The sequence below is a fragment of the Vicia villosa genome, linkage group LG6, assembly GCF_029867415.1.
Source record: "Vicia villosa cultivar HV-30 ecotype Madison, WI linkage group LG6, Vvil1.0, whole genome shotgun sequence".
In the NCBI taxonomy this organism is placed as follows: Eukaryota; Viridiplantae; Streptophyta; class Magnoliopsida; order Fabales; family Fabaceae; genus Vicia; species Vicia villosa.
The window spans coordinates 164,222,054-164,243,942 of NC_081185.1; the positions used below are offsets into that span (position 1 = coordinate 164,222,054).

The window sequence follows — 21,889 nt, forward strand, 5'->3', positions numbered from 1 at the left end:
ATTGAAATTCCTGAGGAGAGTGATAATGAGATTGAGGAGAGTGACTATGAGATTGAGGAGAGTGATAATGTGGTTGAAGAGATTTCTAGTGAGAAAGGAGTGGAGATTGAGAAAAACCCACCAACACCATCTGAAAGGGAGGTTGTAGAAGAGGTAGAGAGGGAAACACCCATTGTTATTCCTCATCCTTATACCCCACCGATTTCTTTCCCGCAAACCTATTGTTATTCCAAATCCATAATGTATGTGAAGGTATTGGAAAATATCCACACTAATGCACCCTTATTTGAAGTCCTGCATAAAAAGAGAAATTTAGACGACCATGAAATTAAGGATATCATTGGTGATAAGAGGGTAAGGTTAACTTTTGAGGTGATGGATAATATCATTAATCCCGAACTCGAAAAACTGATACTTAGGATAGATCCAGAACCTCCACCACGATTTCAAAAGAATGAACCACCCCACAGAAGAAAGAAAAGAAAAGGTGAGGGATATGTGAGATGGCTTGATAAATGGCCATGGAAAACGACATTTGCTAAAAGTTCAACCGAGAAGTCTTTCTCGAAAGAAACACCTTGAGTGCTTGCACTCTTAAACCGTCAAGCTATTGACGTTAAACAAAGCGCTGCGTGGGAGGCAACCCACGAGTTTTCAGTTTAATGTTTTCCTTTTATCGTTTGAACTTGCAGATAATAAAGATATGGATCACTTGTCACGTCTCGGCCATATCTAGGCGAAAAATCTATAGACGATCATCTCAAAGATGAATGGGTCTCCACGCACATTCCTACGAGTGTTGCTGCTGGTGGTGACACCGTTGATGAGCATGATAAGAGAAGATATTTCCTCCGGACGCGGAGCAAATTTGGTTGTGATAGCCCTCCGGTAGCATCCATATAGGTTCTGTATTTTCTTCACCACCTTGGATCGAAACATTGAGGACAATGTTTGGTTTAAGTGTGGGGGAGAAGCTTTACCGCTTTCATTTATTGCTTTATTTATTGTCTTCTAGTTGTGTTGTCAAGTCTTTATACATGATTTTCTGTTGTTATCGAATTTCCCCAAAATTTGAAAATTTTAACCTCCAACAAAAGTTTGAATTTTGACGCATGGCGTACACACTCTGAAAGTATAGAGGTTGTCACACTTTAGGCTTTGTTAGAAAGACTTGGAGATGTTTCAACAACATCGATACCGTCCTGACACCCTAAACCCCCTCATTATGTGATATCAATTTGGATGCCCATTATGTCGAGACCTTAGGCTCAAGTTTTCAAAGTAGCTCTTAAGTAGTTTATATTAGCAGTCGGCACCATCTTAAACACAAACTACGTAGGGAGTCGATGAATATAAGTGAATGATCCTGTTTTTAATAAATAAATGATTTGATTGAAAAATAACCCTCTAAGTTAGGTGACCCTCACCCGGTCATTTAGCCCAACGGTTGTTACGCATATAAAGATTTAATAATTAGCACCCACTGTTGGTTGGCCTAGAGGTCACTGGTACTGGGCTTGGTAGGATGGATTACGGTCCGATCCCCCGCAACCGCAGTTGGGAAAGATGGGGGCTTCGCCATTTAAAAAACCAGAACCCCGTGCTAAAGAAAAGAAAAGGATCATAGTCGCTAACCGATTTCCCTACTATGTGCGTGTACGGATAACGGGCTTAATGTGATTGCGCTTGAATGAAAAGAGTGAAAGGAAAAACAAGAGATATAGGTTGAGTTATAATGGCATAATTCGAATTGGTTTGTATAAGGAGGGATTTTTTGACATTGTGTCGTTACGGTATCCTTGGTGTTGGCATTTAGTACCTATCGATCTAACCTTAGCCTAGCAACCACGTATGACTAGGAGTTGTGCCGTGCCTGTGTTTCAAAAACCTTGCTTAATCATTTTCTTTTACCGTGTGGTTGATTGCTTGAGGACAAGCAATGGTTTAAGTATGGGGGTATTTGATAACACGAAAATGTATCACATATTTGGCTTGATTTACATATATTATTTCCCTATTTTATCTTAATTATGTTGCTTTATGTCGGTATTATGCTGGTATTTTCATTGTTTTAGGTTTTATGTTCGTTTTGAGGACTATTTGTGAAAAGGAGAAGAAATGGAGCTAAATCCACTACTATTTATGCTTAAAGGATGAAAAAGGGGTGCTGAAGTAAGAAAGGGGTGCAAAGAAGACCCAATTGTGCAAAGATGCAAGCCCAATCCACGAAGATAGAGGGAGATGCCCATCTCCAAATGGAGACCCCCGTCTCCAAACTGAGACCCCCGTCTCCAAAGTTGAGATGCCCATCTCCAAAGTTGGAGACCCCCGTCTCCAAAGGCCCAAAGCCCACAAATGACCACGTCACAAATGGAGACGCCCGTCTCCACCTCTCCACTATTTTCTCCACTTCTTTCTCACACAAGGCGCACGTTTCCAACCCTCCCTAAAAAAACTCCACTTGAGACGCACGTCTCAAGTCTGTTTGCCTTGTCTTCCTGAAGAAGTGGAGACGTGCGTCTCCCAAGTCTGCGTCAGAAGGTGCTATATTCACGGAACGAAACTGCCTACGCTCAGCAATAAAAGGAGACTGATACTTCAGTTTCCAGTGTCCGAGTTTTTCAGCAAGGATCAACATTTTAGTTTTAAGCTTTCGTTTTATTTTTATTCCAGTATTTTATTTCCAGCATTATATTTCCAGCAATTATTTTCTATCCCGTTCATCTTTTCTCACAACAATTTCTCCACCGGAAATTGTTGTGAACCTTTTAACGGATCTAACCTTACGTTAGATTTGGTTTTTTTAATTTCCTTGTTTAATTTACGCCGAATAATTTCTGAAGAACAATCCAACCAACCTGTGGTGGAAGTTCAAGTACTCCAAGATTCAAGTTTTATTTCAGATTTATATTATTCAGGTTTATTATTTACTGCCTTTATATTATTTATTTGCATGATATATTATATGCCAATTAATATGCCCATTATTATGAACCGAATCTATTTATGCATGTTTAACCATATTAATATGTCTAGCTAATTTATTTAGATATCGGTATGTAAAGTAAGTTAACCGTGGGATCCGAAATAAATTGGCTTAATTATGTTTTATTAAATATCACTTGTTTTTGGTTTGTATGTCTAATTTAATTAGTAAGTCTTAAAACCAATAGAGCGAAAGTTTGAGGGCTTAAGACGGTCAAAGGTTAAAATCAATAGAGCGAAAGTTTGAGATCTTTAACTGGATAGTAGACATAGGACATTAGTTTTAAGGATGGCGAAAGCGTATTAAAACTAATTAGAACTTATTTATTTTCAAAAAGTGTTTTTACACCCGCACGGGATGGCGAAAGCGTACGTTAGGGATATTAGCATGTTCCGGGTCAACAGAGCGAGAGTTTGAGATTAGGAGATTTAAGTAGATAACGACTTCATAAAACAAGCATTTTATTAATTACGTTGTTTTCAAAAAGCATTTCTAAATCTGGTGGGATGGCGAAAGCGTACATTAAGAGTTAGGATCGTAGTCTGAATCAATAGAGCGAGAGTTTGAGAGGAGGACTTTTAAATAACATAGTTAGTAAAGATCTTTGATTTAATTAGAATCTAGCCAATGGACCTTCGGATCACCTAAGTTAGATGAAATACATACTGATATCCGTTTGTTATTATATTTTATTTAGATTTAGGACTTTAGTTTCCCCATTTATAAAAAAACCCAAATTAGCCTTAGCTTTACATAGTAACTTTAGATAACGGTAGGTCGATTTATAGTCCCTGTGGATTCGATATCTTTTAAAACTACACGACACGACTGTGCACTTGCAGTTATCCCGACTAATAGACACGTAAAGTCGCGATCAGTGTGACTTCATCATCACCAACCACTTCACATTCTTGATGCCTTGCTAGGAGAATTATAGTTCTTTGAGATCTCTGGCTTGTGCTAGCCTGTTGAATGCAGTATAGGGCAAGCAATAAACAAGATTTGGAAATATTGATCCGGGAATTATCGTCCTCAAAGATGGAGAGATGCCATTCAACAGTTTCTACGGTTTCGAGCTCGGGTTTGAATGAGCAAAAAGTAAACAAAGATATAGACATGAAAAGAATAAACACATTCTTAGAAGAGAAATAACTTATCAGGAATGTAAATATACCCACTCTTCACAAACATACACTTACCAACCCATTATGCTCAACCTACTATACTCATCTATGTTATCACGTATCTCTCACATAAGCGTCCATCTCTGGAGCACAAACGAGATCATCTCACAACTAAGGTTATATCTAACGCGAAGTCACGAGAACATCCATATTCTCGCGTCGGCGATCTCTCGCGCGCCGCTCAAACACGAAAGCATTAAGTACGGATACAAACAGTGAATGTTAGCTCTAAATCTATCTCTAGAGTTCAGAACCAACAGATAATCATCCTAGATAAAGATTCGAGGAGTTTATCTCTAAAGCACCCCAAATCCCCAGCATAGAGCAAAAATCCAGGATAACATCAACACAGATTCGTAAAGCAAGTTAAATATAACATTATAATCGGTAAATATACATAAGATTCAAGTAAATATACAAACAAACCCAACCAAAGAGAAACACACAAAGAAGAAGAGAAATGAACCGAAAATCTCCCGGTTTGTCAGCTCCGTTTGACGCTCAATCCACCCCCGATCATCCTTATGCAACCTCCGAAGTTGTTTTCTAAGCCAATTCTACTCTAAGAATGAAGTTGATGGTGTTGGGACTCAAAAATACCCAACCCATGACCTAAAAATGTGATTTTGGCCCCTTTTAACGAGCTGCTGTCTTAGCAGGTCCGCTTAGCGGACCCCCTCCGCTCAGCGGACTCAAAATTGCATCCAGACTCTGATTTGCTCCGCCGGAGCTCCGCTCAGCGGACCCCCTCCGCTTAGCGGAGTCTGCTAAAAATCAGATTTTGTTTTCGCCATAACTCGAGAACCGTAACTCCGAATTGCGCCCGGTTCGAAGCGTTGGAAAGCTTATTCAATGCTCTATCCAATAATGAATGAATGGAACCCAAAATGATGATTTTGGTCATCCTTATTTTGAGTCTTTGGAAGTCCGCTTGACGGTGGCTAAGCGGGCTTTCACCAAAATTGCGAGATCGAAGCCGTGTCTTTGACACTTTATTCCTCAAGGCTCCAATAAACATGAATACCTATAAAAACAAAGGAAAAACTATCAAATGGTATAAAAGTATATGAAAATACAACTATTCACAAAGTATACGTATTTATACACAAAACGGGGAATTATTCAAACGGTATTAACAAAAGTATCGATAAGTGCCACTATTTACATACACAAAATAAGTACATTTTGGCACTTATCAAACTCTCCCCAACTTGAAACTTTGTTTGTCCTCAAACAATGTCAAATAAATCAAAGAATCAAAAGTAATAAACCAAAGAATTGTGATTCAACAAGTTTTGAAAACCAAAAATAAATGTATGGCTTAATAGAAAAACGTATAAACAAAGTAAATACTTACCACTATCCTACAACGACAACATGTAAACGAAATGAATCCTAAGCACAAAAAGCATACAAAACATTCTAACACAATACATGCTTACATCATGAATCACACCTAGTAAAAATTCATCAATGGATGAAGAACACACAAAGGTAAAGGACTTTTAACACTCATCCAACAATCTTGCAAACAAAAGATTAAATTATGCACTCATCTAAAAATCACATTGAAGATACAAAAGCAAGAATCACAAGGACTTTTCAAGGTTGTAATGTGGCTTGGTTAACAAACAAGGGATATATCCTAAGGCTAATCGAAACAAAAACTTTCCTAAACCTAAGGGAGTGATCAATCCACCAAAGATTCAAACAACAAAATCTCGATTAAACTTCTTCCTTATTCCAAGTTGTCACAACCAAGACACCATACTTATAATTATTCGCTTCTTTTTTCTTTTTGTTTTTCAAAACTTTTTCACATTTTTTCTTTCTTTTTCACATTTTTTTTCTTTTTTCTTTCTTTTCAACCTCATAGCAACAACCAAATAAGTAGCAACCATTTCTCTCCCCAACTTGAATTCAACCACACAATCATATGAATACTCCATACTTTCTAAGGCAAGGTAAAAATTCATACCAAAAATCATGGTTGAGGGTTCAAGAAAACAAAGAATCAATCATCCATGCAAAAATGAGAACTAAACACTCAAAGATAAGCATTTAGCAAATACAACATGGACATTGACAAAAAGGCTCAAAAGGGTTAACAAATGATCACACACTCACAAGGTGAATTGACTATTTGGTTATGGTGGTTGTGCTCAAAATGAATCAAAATGCCTTGATCCTTTTCATGCTTTCATAAAATCAACATAAACAAAAGATTAAGCATAATAAAATCCAGTTAAAACAAAGATTGTGGCCTCCAGCATATGTAAACAATGGAAAGCTTCCTCACATTTATGGTTTGGGAACTAAAGTGATTCAATCAACAAGCAAGTAAGGCAAAAGAATGAATCGTATGGTAATTGTACAAATGAAAAGTTTCCTAAACATGTTATGCTATAGAAAGCGATAAATGAGTACCTTGAATGATACAACTTCAAAAACAATATTCTACCATACATCCGCAAGTTGAAACACTCAAGCTTTGGAAAATCACCTCAAAAATCTTCGAATCACCGAACAAAATATGAGTACAAACAACCAACAAAAGAATTAGAAAAACAAAACTAATATATATTAATAATTAGCCTTGGTGAAAGTGGGAAAAAGGAGTGAACCAAGTGGAATAGGAACCCCACTGGTATAGAGCAGAAAAACAAAATTCTGCTATGCTCGCTTAGCGGAGCTGAGCTCGCTTAGCAGGCACATCAGAACTCAGAAAAATCAGAAAATCACCAACTGTTTCAATCACTCGCCACTTAACCTAAATACCTCATAAACAGAAATATAAACAACATTTACATCCGTTGGGGTGCCTCCCAACAAGCGCTTGTTTTACGTCATTAGCTCGACGCCTTTATTGTTTCGGTGTTTGGAAAGTAGCTTCCTCCAATCATGCCATGTGACGTCTCACCGCACAAGCCTAAGAAAGTGTCCTAACCAACCACTCAACAAACGTTATGGGTACAAATATATACAACAATTCAACGAACATAAAAACGAAAGTATACAACTATATACACAAACAAACACATATGTACAAGTTTGGAGCAAATACAATTATTATCATACAAAAAGAGAAAATAGGTGAATGTTGGATTCACAAGTTGAAAAGTGAAGATTTTGAATAATGAACTGTTCCGATCTCAACGTGTTTCACCAACATTCACCAACAAAGTATACTTGTATGCAAACATATACAAGTAACTATATGGTGAACATAAACAAATAAATATATACAAGTGAAACTATACAATATATACGATATATACAAAGCTCAAAACCACGAAAACTATTGCGATGCAATCACAACCATCCCCGGCAACGGCGCCATTTGTTGAATGCAGTATAGGGCAAGCAATAAACAAGATTTGGAAATATTGATCCGGGAATTATCGTCCTCAGAGATGGAGAGATGCCATTCAACAGTTTCTACGGTTTCGAGCTCGGGTTTGAATGAGCAAAAAGTAAACAAAGATATAGACATGAAAAGAATAAACACATTCTTAGAAGAGAAATAACTTATCAGGAATGTAAATATACCCACTCTTCACAAACATACACTTACCAACCCATTATGCTCAACCTACTATACTCATCTATGTTATCACGTATCTCTCACATAAGCGTCCATCTCTGGAGCACAAACGAGATCATCTCACAACTAAGGTTATCTCTAACGCGAAGTCACGAGAACATCCATATTCTCGCGTCGGCGATCTCTCGCGCGCCGCTCAAACACGAAAGCATTAAGTACGGATACAAACAGTGAATGTTAGCTCTAAATCTATCTCTAGAGTTCAGAACCAACAGATAATCATCCTAGATAAAGATTCGAGGAGTTTATCTCTAAAGCACCCCAAATCCCCAGCATAGAGCAAAAATCCAGGATAACATCAACACAGATTCGTAAAGCAAGTTAAATATAACATTATAATCGGTAAATATACATAAGATTCAAGTAAATATACAAACAAACCCAACCAAAGAGAAACACACAAAGAAGAAGAGAAATGAACCGAAAATCTCCCGGTTTGTCAGCTCCGTTTGACGCTCAATCCACCCCCGATCATCCTTATGCAACCTCCGAAGTTGTTTTCTAAGCCAATTCTACTCTAAGAATGAAGTTGATGGTGTTGGGACTCAAAAATACCCAACCCATGACCTAAAAATGTGATTTTGGCCCCTTTTAACGAGCTGCTGTCTTAGCAGGTCCGCTTAGCGGACCCCCTCCGCTCAGCGGACTCAAAATTGCATCCAGACTCTGATTTGCTCCGCCGGAGCTCCGCTCAGCGGACCCCCTCCGCTTAGCGGAGTCTGCTAAAAATCAGATTTTGTTTTCGCCATAACTCGAGAACCGTAACTCCGAATTGCGCCCGGTTCGAAGCGTTGGAAAGCTTATTCAATGCTCTATCCAATAATGAATGAATGGAACCCAAAATGATGATTTTGGTCATCCTTATTTTGAGTCTTTGGAAGTCCGCTTGACGGTGGCTAAGCGGGCTTTCACCAAAATTGCGAGATCGAAGCCGTGTCTTTGACACTTTATTCCTCAAGGCTCCAATAAACATGAATACCTATAAAAACAAAGGAAAAACTATCAAATGGTATAAAAGTATATGAAAATACAACTATTCACAAAGTATACGTATTTATACACAAAACGGGGAATTATTCAAACGGTATTAACAAAAGTATCGATAAGTGCCACTATTTACATACACAAAATAAGTACATTTTGGCACTTATCATAGCCACACCCCTCTATTTTCTTCTTCGACTTCATATGTATTTGGAATGTCATTAACTAGAATTTCTTCGCCCTCACTAATTTCTTAATCAACGCCATAGTTCATCAATGGCTTTTTAGTTGCATCACGAGAATTCCAATCCTAGACAGAGTTCTCATCAATCACAATGTCTCGACTCGTCATGATCTTATCATTGCTTGGATTAAATAACTTGTATGCTCTAGTTTTGTGATATCCTATCATAATCATAGGTTCACTTTTATCATCAAGCTTCCTTCTTCTTGCATTGGGAACATGCTTGTAGTAAATAGAGCCAAACACCTTCACATTACTAACTAATGGTCGTTTTCCACTCCATAATTCTTCAGGAACCTTGTTCTTCAAATTCTTGATAGGGCATATGTTCAGTATATAGACTATAGTGGTGACTGCTTCACCCCAAAGGGATTTTGGCGGATTCTTCTGATACATAATGCAACCCACCATATCTAATATGGTTCTATTTATTCTTTTGGTTATTCCATTATGTTGAGGCGTGTAGGGAGAAGTTACCTTGCAACCAATATCATGTTCTGCACAGAAGTCCTCAAATATCTTGGATGTGTATTGTAACACCCCAAATCTACCCCGCAATTATAAACGAAAATCAGAGTGCATTTAAAATTATTTATCAAACGATGGGATGTCACAATTCAACTTAACCAAACAAACATACTTATATTGCATTTAATAAAGATACATAGCATTCGGAACAAAACTTTATTCACCACTTACAACTTAAACTTATAAGCACCTTTCAATTCAACTTAACACAAATGTCATCATGGAATACAATAATCATATAATAACGACTAATACCCCCCGAGTGCTACGTATCAGAGCAATGGACACCAACTCGACTTGCCATAAAGCAACATAAAGGCTTCACATAGATAACCTCGGACACCCACGACTAATCTTGAGTACCTGGCCATTTCCCATGGTAGTGGAAATATCAGCAAAGGGGTGAGATATATTACAATATAAAGGAATGCATGATAAATAATATAGGAGATATAGATCATACATAATTTCACCACTTCGCATCACATAACATCTTACAACAAGTTTCACCGCAAAACAACTTATCAATATAATACAACTTTCAAAACGGCAACGATGTCATTAATCACATATTCAAATATACAAGTATGATATCAAATAGGTCACAACAAACATATCATTATCACGTCACAACAAACACCTCGTCATCTCAACAATCCAAACACAATTCAAATGGAATTCAAATGCGACTCAAATGTGACTCAAACTTATGCATATGCATGTGGTTCCATTGGAGTAAAACTCCCGTCTCAAACAGTTTGCCATTGGGCCGTCTCAAACCTTTGCCACAAGGGTCGTCTCAAACAATGCAATGGATGCGACTCAAATGATGCACATCCACAAACACAACTTAAACCACTTAATCAAATTAAACGACATAATCAACTTGAACGACATAATCAACTTAAACAACATAACCACATCAACTCAATGCCAAGGTTCTATGGCAATAACCATATCATAGTAATTTACCACATCTCAATCACATCATCACATCATATCGACATACAACATCTATTCAACTCCATTCTTATCAACATAATACAACTTATCAATAGTGACCATAAGGTCTACAACAACAACGACAAATTCATCATGTTATAGCAACAATAACAATTCAATATATTGCACAACAACAACAAACATTAACATGTTACAAAAACAACAATTTATCATGTTACAACAACAACAATTTATCATGTTAACTACAAACATCAACAATTCGTCATATCACCAACAACATCAACAAGTTCGTCATATTCCTTAATTCAAGTAATCATCGTAACATGTTATATTCAACTTCCTAATAAAGACATATTCATTGTTAATTCTTTATAAAGCATAATTATCTCATCATAAGGGAAGTGCATATCATCATCTTAATAGCATTGTATCGTCATAAGGAAAACATACATTAAGTTATACCACAACATGGTTATGTCAATTCATAACAAAGAGCACACTTCGCATGTTAACATAACATAGTTCATCACTTAATCCTTATAAACATAATAGGAGACTATATCATATGAATCATTTCATTACATCATGGTATAGTTCATTGCGTTAGCTTTCCAACGCTTCGAACGGCGCATAAAACGGAGTTACGGATCAAAAGTTACACACATTCGAATTTTTCTCAAATCTGCCTACAGTCGCGCCGCCACCCTACAGACGCGCCGCGAACTACAAGGCAGTAGCCTACCAACTACTCAGTTCGCTCCGCGAACTATTGTTCGCGCCGCGATCGCAGTGCAGGAACATTTCCCTGTACGCGTTCAACATATCCCCCTTCTCATCCCAACGCCCAAATTCATGTTCTAGCTCAAAATTGCACACGAAATTCCCATACATATCATATATACAACACATAAGGACCTCTATAATCATCAAAACCTCATTAATCATGCAAATCTATGAATTTCACCCAAAATCCCAAAAGCTAGGTTTTCACTTTCTTTCCACCAAACATACTACAATTCAAAATCCACACATAGAATCATGGTAAGAAGCATTATAACATATCATTTTCATCAATACATACAACATTACCCAAATGATTTCACTCAAAACCTAACATTTATAACTCACACATCCATTGAGAATAACATACAATCTCACCCACCATAAACATTATCATGCCAACCCTTATAAAGTAAGAACCCAACCCTTACCTTAGCAAAAGCTTCACTTCCTTCAATGGAGCTCTTCCTCTTCATGTCATAGCTTTCCCTCTTCCTTCCCTTCTTTCTCTTCTTTCTCCACAAAATGAGTTATGAGGTCAAACCTCTAAAACCCTAACTCTTACTATCATTCTTTTCTTAATTGGGCTTAGCCCACAAACCAATCTCTTATGTCATATTTGTTTCACTTAGGCCCAATTCATAATCTCTCTTTAATTACTCAATTAAGCCAAATAACACACATAAATAATTAACCACACAACATAATCGAATATTATTTCCCATAATATTCCACATTTACCATCGATCCATAACTTTAACAATACTAACTCGCAATTGTACTTCTCTGACTAATCCGACTAATTAATCTGACCATAACTTAACTGCTCAAATCAACATATTAATCAATTACGTTTGTAGAATAATACCGATAAACCTCGACTTCAACTAATTCCAATGAATAAACCCTCGATCAATTTAATTAAATAATTAATTAAATTCGGGGCTTTACAACTCTCCCCCACTTAGAATATTTTTGTCCTCGAAAATCCATCCGACATAACCGTCCTCAACTTCGCTCCCAACTCTCCAATTCTCAATTGCGTTTGACAACACTTCGACTATCAAAATAACTCAATCTGACTTAAATCCAGTGTCAATTATTCGACATCTCAACGACATACTCGTTAACAACTTATCAACCACCTCAGGAACCTCCCGGCTTATCAATACTTATGGTAGCAACAACCTTAACTCGCTTATACATGGAGATACAATCTCACTTCATTAACTTAGCAACAGAGTCATCACTGCTCAACAATACCTTGACATATGATCCTTAAGGTAGTACCAACCATAACCTTCTCATACTTGGGTGTTCAACACCACACCATCATCGTAATAACATCATTCTCAACACCAGAACACACACATACCTTCATTCCCTTAATTATACATGCCAATCTTTAACCAACACCAACAGCTCTATCTCCGCCTCGTCATATCACTCTTATAAGTTACGCCAACATAGCCAGCATGATCAACTCAGTCATAGTACAAAATATCACTTCTTACTTACAGAGTCCAACAACAATATCGCGACAATGGAAACCAACTCACTATACCATCAACTTAACAAGATTACTCGACGAATACACCCAACTCCACCATCAACTAACAACTCTAGTATTGTCCTTATAAACTTGGCAAAAATACCATATTTCTTATACCTCGTTCTTACCTCAACACCCACTAACTCAAACATGTAGATCAAGACATATCATTCCCCTAGGCTTCCGATACCTAGTTCTTCACCTCTAACAAACACACTCGCATAGCAACTGCGCCACCTTACACATCCGCTGCGCAACTCTGGTAATCCATCTTAAGTCACTGTCCACGTTATATCTTTCCGTCAATTACAAGTTTCACAAGTCTTAATCTAGTTCAGACTTCCTTAAACATTCATCACAAAATCGTTGTTCACTCGACATTCTCAATCCCTCACTTTGCGACGCTATCTCGCCTATAAACCAGTTTCTCCGACTTGTTCATTACCTCTCAACTATTCGTGGATACCTTTATGTTAATTCACACCAACCAGAGAGCAACTATCTTCACGACATAACATTCATCCCTTTACGCACTTATCAAGCTAGCAAGATACGTCTATGCCATCCAATCACGATTTCGTCTACTATCAACAAGTGATTAAGGGTGATCAAGTCCTCAATTTTTCAATAGATAGCCGACAACCATAATGGAGTATAAACCATCATTACCAACATTAATAATGTTCTTTTCCAACTTGTACTCATATCACCAGAAGAAATATGATTCCGTAATTCACTAATCTTCCAAAATCATTCGGAAAAACTAACACCGGCGTCTTGCAGCTACTTCCTTAAGCACCTCTGATGATACATCAAAACAAAATTCATGTACACCATTATCCGCACTTCTTATTATTGAAATCATACTCATCTCTTCGCATTACCAATTCTTACTCGCGCTTAAGAAAGTTTCAACAACTTCAACGGCTTCTACTACTTCCTCAATCACTTGCATCAATCTTACAGCAATACTTATTTTAATCACTGATCCAACATCGACATCTTACGCAAGGTTGCTCAACCAACAACTTCACAGTCCATCAGCAGCATTGAAACATCGCATTTTCTAAATTCCATCTTCTAGAATTTATTCTCATTACTTACAGTTACCTTCAGACACATCAGGAGCTTGCACCATACTCGCATACCAACAACCTCTACATAGCTCCTCATCCTTCAAGAAGTGAACATAAAAAATTCCTGCTCATCCTCTTCCTCGAGATGCCCCACTTAATTAGCAACAAAAATCTTAAATCCAAGTCATCTTCGATTTAGGAAACAACAAACTCCAACAACACTTGCACTGTCGCCCTCAGCAGCATACTACATGCTACAACTGAAATATAACTGAGAAGCATAGCTTCTCCCCCACTTAGCTTCAAACCAACTCCTGCAGACAAACGATCAGAAGAACAACAAGTATCGACAGTGTTTCACACACTCGTCGTGTACACGGGAATAAACATCATTAGACAACATTGGCCGAACGGACCAACCAGACTCTGATACCACTATTGTAACACCCCAAATCTACCCCGCAATTAAAAACAAAAATCAGAGTGCATTTAAAATTATTCATCAAACGATGGGATGTCACAATTCAACTTAACCAAACAAACATACTTATATTGCATTTAATAAAGATACATAGCATTCGGAACAAAACTTTATTCACCACTTACAACTTAAACTTATAAGCACCTTTCAATTCAACTTAACACAAATGTCATCATGGAATACAATAATCATATAATAACGACTAATATCCCCCGAGTGCTACGTATCAGAGTAATGGACACCAACTAGACTTGCCATAAAGCAACATAAAGACTTCACATAGATAACCTCGAACACCCACGACTAATCTTGAGTACCTGCCCATTTCCCATGGTAGGGGAAATATCAGCAAAGGGGTGAGATATCTTACAATATAAAGGAATGCATGATAAATAATATAGGAGATATAGATCATACATAATTTCACCACTTCGCATCACATAACATCTTACAACAAGTTTCACCGCAAAACAACTTATCAATATAATATAACTTTCAAAACGGCAACGATGTCATTAATCAAATATTCAAATATACAAGTATGATATCAAATAGGTCACAACAAACATATCATTATCACGTCACAACAAACACCTCGTCATCTCAACAATCCAAACACAATTCAAATGGAATTCAAATGCGACTCAAATGTGACTCAAACTTATGCATGTGGTACCATTGGAGTAAAACTCCCGTCTCAAACAGTTTGCCATTGGGCCGTCTCAAACATTTGCCACAAGGGCCGTCTCAAACAATGCAATGTATAGGAGGATATATCCTTATATTTTATCAATAGACTCCCAAAATTGAAAGGGTTTGAAGCTATTTTTATGGTGGTGGACAGGTTATCAAAATATAGTCACTTCATTCCCCAATACACAACAAGGAAGGTGGCAAAGATTTTTGTGAAAGAAGTGGTATGCCTTCATGGAGTTCCTTAATCCATAATGAGTGGCCGAGACCCTTTATTTATCAGCTTAATTTGGAAAGAAATTTTCTATTTGCAGGGGACAATCTTAAAAATGAGTTATTCTTACCACCCGGAGACAGACGAACAAACCAAGAAGGTGAACTGATGTTTAGAGGCTTGTTTGCATTGCTTTGCTTCGAAACAACCAAAAGATTGCTCTCTTTGGATACATTGGTCTAAATTGTAGTAAAATACTACCTTTCATGTTACAATAGGTACAACTTCAATTGAGATGGTTTATAGTTGGAAACCTCCTGCTTTAGTCCAATTGTTTTTAGGGGAAACTAGAGTAGACATTGTCGCTATAGAGCTAGTGGATAGGAATGAAGCATTGAAACAATTAAAGTATCACTTGCAGAGGGCTCGGGAACAAATGAAAAGATATGCCAATAAGAAACGACGAGAGTGAGGTGCGAGAGTGAGTGTTTTTGAAGTTGCGATTTCACCGTCATAGCATTGTGGCAAAGAAAATTAACCAGAAATTGGAAGCAAGATATTTTGTCCCTTTTCTAATTGTTGAAATAATAGTGGTTGTATCATATAAATTGAAGTTGTCGGACTTTGCAAGGGCGCACTTTGTCTTTCACATATCGCAGTTGAAGCGAGCAATTGGAAATTACACTGCATAACCTACACTATCAGAGGAGTTAGAGGCGGAAATAGAAGAGAACAAGGAATTGGAAGAGTTGTTCGTTGTGAGAGAGATCAACATTGGAGAGCAAGTGGTCAACCAATGTTTGATTAAATGGAAGAACGTGACACTTGAAAACACTGTGTGGGAGGGCGGGGCTTTCTTAAAAGTCAGTTTCGTTCGTTCAACCTTAAGGACAAGGTTGGTCCTGCGGAGGAAGGTAACGATAGAGAACATGGGTCCATGGATTATGAGTTGGTTGAAGCAAGGCCCAAACCGCGTGTGTGGATGGCCTATACGCGAAGAGGGAAGAATAATGAAAGATATGGAGTGGTAGTAAGTCAAGAATAATAAAAAAGGAGTGAAAGTCAAGTTACTGATGTGGCCTTTAATTTAAGAAGTGGGTTAGGAATATATTTGTACCGTGGACGATTGGGGTCATGAGAATATGTGTAATCAGTTACTTAAGAGAAGTTTTTTCTCTGGTAGAAGCATAGCTCTGAAAATCTCTCTATCTAAAAAAAAAATAGGGGGACAGCTTTTGTGAATGGACTAAAATAGAGGTACTAAAACTGTAATTTAGTATTTATAATATTACATTATAATATATTATACGTTTTATGTTACATAATACATATTATTTTGTAGTTTTTTATAATATCAATAAAAAATATAATTTATAATTTTAATATTTAAAATTTGATCTAAATTGAACTACATAAATTTGAATCGGATCAGATTAAACTTTTTAATGTATTATTTAAAATCAAAATGAACGTGAATAAATTTGTCTTCGAATGAGATACATTTTTGTTTTTGAATGCGATTAAACGGTATCGCAAACACCCTTAGTAATAATGTTTATCAATTGTGTTAAGAGGAAATATATTTAAAAAGCTAATTTAAAAACTCACTTATGAATTAATGGAAAAAATATTGGCGATTTATTTCTATTTTAAGGCATTAAACTAATAAATTTTTCCTCATTCAATCAAAATATGAGGAAATAAGTATTTGGGTTCATGTAGGTGCGATATATATCTACCATTTAATCCAATACTAATATATTTAAAATGCAATTTAAATATATAACAATTTCAACTTTTTCTATAAATTTTTGACTGAAAATATTTTTTAGAAATAAAAAAGATATTCCTTTTTTTAGGAATATTTCTTTTTTTAGGAAAAAAGAATATTTATTATTTTTGGGAATAACAAGGATTTTTTTTTATCTTGCTGGTCAAATGAGAAATAATTAACTGACCATTTTTTTATCTTTCTCATAAGTATGAGAAAGATTTAATCGACACCTACAAAATCAAAAATTACATATCGAATAAGTTAAATATTTAATGTTAGCTGTATAAATATTAAAATTTATATAAATTAAAAAGATTTATATTAATTTTTTAGAAAGAGAAAGTTGTAATTAGTAATAGCTACACTAATAAATATTTTACAATAGTTTCATATGAAATTTGAACTTATCATATAAATTTTTATCACAGACACATCAGAAATATATCAAAAAAATTATAACTAAATGAAAGACACTTAATTTAAAAAAATCTTTTAATTTTATATATATTTCAATTTTGTTATTTTCTTAAACATATAAGGTTATATACTTTTGGAACAAATGAAATCATTAAAAATTCATATATTTTCCATTGTAAATTCATATATTTTCCATTGTAAGTTACATTTAATAAATACTACCTTGAATAATTTTATAACAAATCTAACATTATTAACTCGTCAAAATAATGGGTGAGTGAGTGGAGAGGGCACTTTATAAGAAAACGCACACTCATCTATTGCTTTGTTCTCTTCAAATCTCAAAACATTCATCACTTCACTCTCTCTCTCTCAAACCTTCATGGATTTCTCTCCCTTTCTCCTCTCTTTCATTTTCATCATTCTACATCTCTCTGGTACAAACAAACAACTAAAATGTTTTCTTTAATTTTTCTTTTGTTTTTTATTTATCGATTGACATTACCGTTAATATTGTTTGTTTATTGATTATATTTATATAGGACAAAGAGTTGTACAAGGTGAAGTTGATATTCAACACTATCATCGTCTTCATAATGAGCCTATAACAAAATTGTTTGTGTTTGGAGATTCATATGCTGACACAGGTAACATCAAAAGAGGTTTTGCTCCTTCATGGAAACATCCTTATGGTGTCACCTTCCCCGGCAAACCCGCCGGCCGTTTCTCCGACGGCAGAGTCCTCACCGACTTCATTGGTATGTGCAATTGCTTCATTACAAATTCTTTCTTTCTTTTTTCTTTCTTTTTTTTATTATTGTTACTATAATACTATTTAATATACATTATATCTTTAGCTTTATCTTTCATTAGCAAAAGCTTTGCTTTTGTGCCGGCCGGCTCTGGTTCATTCTTTATATAATTATTATGATATTTTTTTAATAGTATGAAACTAATGGTCACTAATCACATAATAATGCACTAGTCATATCATTTAATAATAAATCAAGAATATTCCGATCGATTTCAAGTACGCATCAATGCAGTTATGAAGTATTATCCACTTTGAATTTTCACGACTTTGATCTTTAAAAAAATAGTCTGATTAAATTGATATACATGAGTATTGTATATAAATTATTATTAACACCGAATTTTCGATTATCTAGCTATATGAGATTATTTTGACAAGCCATATTTCTTACCATTTTTATTTTCAAAGTTATGAGAAAAATGTTGTACTTTTTAATAGGGAGTAATATAAAAATGTTAAGAATTTTTTGAGAGAAAAAGGACATTAAGCTATAATAATGTTTGGTGCAATTATATAGTGGAAGAATCAGTGGGGTTCATATCTCAGTTGGCTTGTGACTTTTCATAATTGTCTATCTATTCTGGTGTTATAATGTTGTTTCTTTTACAAGTAAAAAATGCTCCATTAGTGTGTTTATGTGTCACACCTTTTAATTTAGCATATTCACTTTCTTTTTACTCTGTTTTTTGACTACATGACACGTTCACTCTAACGGCATGTTTTATGAGTCTCAAACGTGACACTTTTGTCCTTATTGTTTTCTTTAGTAATCATTGCTTTAACACTCAAAGTAAGTGCTTCCTCTACAGCTACTGTTTGTTTTTTTCTTTTCATCTACTGCTATTTGCAATCCCAGAGTAAAGTGTGGTTATTCTTCTCAAGTTCAGAATTAAATATTACATTCATTACTTAATAAATTTAAAAAAAAATCATTGCTTATAAATAAAGTCGGAGGGAGTAACAATCAATTATAAATTTTTTTTTTTGGCTTTCGCACTCTGGTTCCTAAGGGAAAGAGGCTCTAGTAATCTAGAGTTTGTGCCGAGAGGTATGGGCACTGGCCAAATATTGTTCCTACCTAAGAATCAAGCCCGGTATTCCCCAGATTGCGTCCTTAGCCGGAACTCATTTACCACTACAGCTAGGGGTGGCAAACGGGCATGTCCGCCCCGTTTAGGCTCGCCCCGCGAAAAAACAGGGCGGGGCAGACATATTGTAGAGTGCGGGTCTAAAACCTTGTCCCGTCCCGCAAAAAAGTGAGGGCGGGACGGGGAAAACTCGCGGGCATAAACCTTTTAGGCCTAAAAATAGTAAAATTGTATGAAAAAGTTCATGCCCGAAAAAAACGGGGCGGGGCGGGCACATGAAAGAGAGCGGACCTAAAATCTTGCCCCGTCCCGTGAAAAAATACAGATAAAACAGACTTTTTCCGCGGGCCGGGCCTGTTTTGCCATCCCTGCAGCCCAAGTGCCATAAATATTATATTTTAATTCAACTAATTGTGCCAAAAAGAATTAATGTAGTAGATTAATTAATATCAAATCACTAAACCACTTCATATTTTGACATCAAATAATCAAATTATAAAGAATGCATCTTAGAAATTCTAGATACACTTCTTTTCTTATTCCAAAGCTTAACTTTTATGATAACAAGTGGATCTGACGTAGACCCCTCCAAAAGCAAAAGCATTCTCCAACTTTAATCATGTTGTTCAAAAATAATTAGAGTCCTTTTTTTTTCTCATTTACTTAAAGATCAATCATGCTTTGAGTAAAAAAAATATATATATCAACCATCCTATTTTTTGTTTTTACTATTTATTAAAACTGAAAAAAAAAATGAATATGATTATTTACATTATGCATGCAATTGCAGCCAAGCATTTGAAACTGCAACCACTGGCATCATACAGGATAAGAAAACATTTGGCACCACATCGTTTGAAAAATGGAATGAGCTTTGCATTTGGAGGTACTGGTGTGTTTGAGACATTGAATCCAGGTCCAAACTTGACAACTCAGATCAGTTTTTTTCAAAATGCAATACAAGACAAAGTATTCACAGCCTCAGATGTTAGAAATTCAGTTGCTCTTGTTTCTGTCGCTGGCAATGACTACACTCGTTACAATGTCAAAAATGGCTCTATCCAGGTACATGTTTTTTGTTTACTTGTTATAATAAAGCAATGAATAACAATATTTTAGCTCTATTGTGGCCCAATGGAACATTGTGCTCCACTCAAATTTTCTATAATTCATCAACTACAGACATATATATAAATAATTTAGCATGAATCCGAAAAAAATTTATTACTTTAATTTTGTCCATATTATAATTAGATATTTGGTTCCACAATTCAATAATTTAGATCAATTTTTTTGTTACATCAATAATTTGTGACTTAATATTAATGTGTCTATTTATTATACATGCAGGGTTTACCATCATTCGTATCATCAGTGGTGAATCAAACAATCACAAATGTAATTCGCATCAAAGAATTAGGAGTGAGAAAAGTGATTATATCAAATCTACAACCAATTGGATGTTTACCAGCAGTAACAGCTTCATCTTCATTCAAACTATGCAACGAAACAACAAACGACCTCCTCGTAGGTTACCATAACACGCTCTTAACCGACGCTGTCACAAAATTGAACCAGCAAATCAATGATAATTCTTCAGTGCCCTTTATAGTTCTTGATCTATACGATAGTTTCATGTCGGTGTTGAGGTCTCCAAGCACACACAACATTAAGAATGAGTTGGTACCTTGTTGTAATGGAGTGAGTAGTAAGTATTTTTGTGGAAGTATTGTGAAGAAGGTTAAGAAGTATACGGTTTGTGAGAATCCTAAGTCTGCTTTCTTTTGGGATTTGGTTCATCCTAGTGATGCAGGGTGGCAGGCTGTTTATACAAGGCTAAGAATATCGAATGCTCTTGAACAGATTCATTACTAGTTATATGAGTACTAAGATTGGTTTTTGTTAGTTTTGTTTGTGTTGAATAATAATACATGTCCACTTATTCATTTTGTTTCTTAAATTGTGTTTTGTTTGTAATCATTCTAGCTGTTGGATTGTTAGCAAAAGCATTTTTAGATTCATTGTTTTTTATAAAATCTTTCTTATTTAATATTCTTTTATTTCTTTTTCAATTGACTAAGAGTATATCATAGGGGTGTCAACGTGCGCCATTTTAATCTATTTTGTAAAAAAAACATGGTAGAAGTGAGCTTAAAACTTGATCGTCCAAAAAAAAAATAGAGTGGGATGGATCTACGGGCACTGCATATTTCAAGTCTAAAATTTATAAATATTAGGTTAATAATCGTGTTTGCGAAAAATGAGATGGGATAAAACAGACATATTAGTGAGTGTTGGCCTAAAATCTTTGTCCATCCTAAAAAAAAAAATCAGACAAATCAAACATGTGCGACAGACTGAATCCGTTTTACCATCCCTAGTATATCCCATCCTTAATTATTATAATCCCTTATTAATAAAACTTACCAAGTTTGCAAAAATCTAAACTTAAAACTTTTCCACCATTTTCAATTTCCATTTAAACACTCCATACATTAAATGACATT

At 35.7% G+C, this 21,889-nt stretch overlaps 1 protein-coding gene across 1 annotated transcript; it reads left to right on the plus strand.

Annotated features, from left to right (window-relative positions):
- The first annotated feature begins 17,765 nt into the window (after window positions 1-17,765).
- LOC131613090 (GDSL esterase/lipase At5g03610-like) lies at window positions 17,766-21,454 on the plus strand. The gene is made up of 4 exons (XM_058884804.1): window positions 17,766-17,917; window positions 18,023-18,238; window positions 20,173-20,447; window positions 20,733-21,454. Exons 1-4 carry the CDS (start codon window positions 17,863-17,865, stop codon window positions 21,255-21,257), a joined length of 1,071 nt encoding a protein of 356 aa, XP_058740787.1. The 5' UTR covers window positions 17,766-17,862; the 3' UTR covers window positions 21,258-21,454.
- The last annotated feature ends 435 nt before the right edge of the window (window positions 21,455-21,889 follow it).

Bases quoted from the DNA above. Each gene is read 5' to 3' on its own strand.
- LOC131613090 (XM_058884804.1), top strand. From the start codon at position 17,863: ATGGATTTCTCTCCCTTTCTCCTCTCTTTCATTTTCATCATTCTACAT. The intron at 17,918-18,022 runs GTACAAACAAAC...ATATTTATATAG, and splicing joins CATCATTCTACATCTCTCTG to GACAAAGAGTTGTACAAGGT. The intron at 20,448-20,732 runs GTACATGTTTTT...TTATACATGCAG, and splicing joins TCAAAAATGGCTCTATCCAG to GGTTTACCATCATTCGTATC.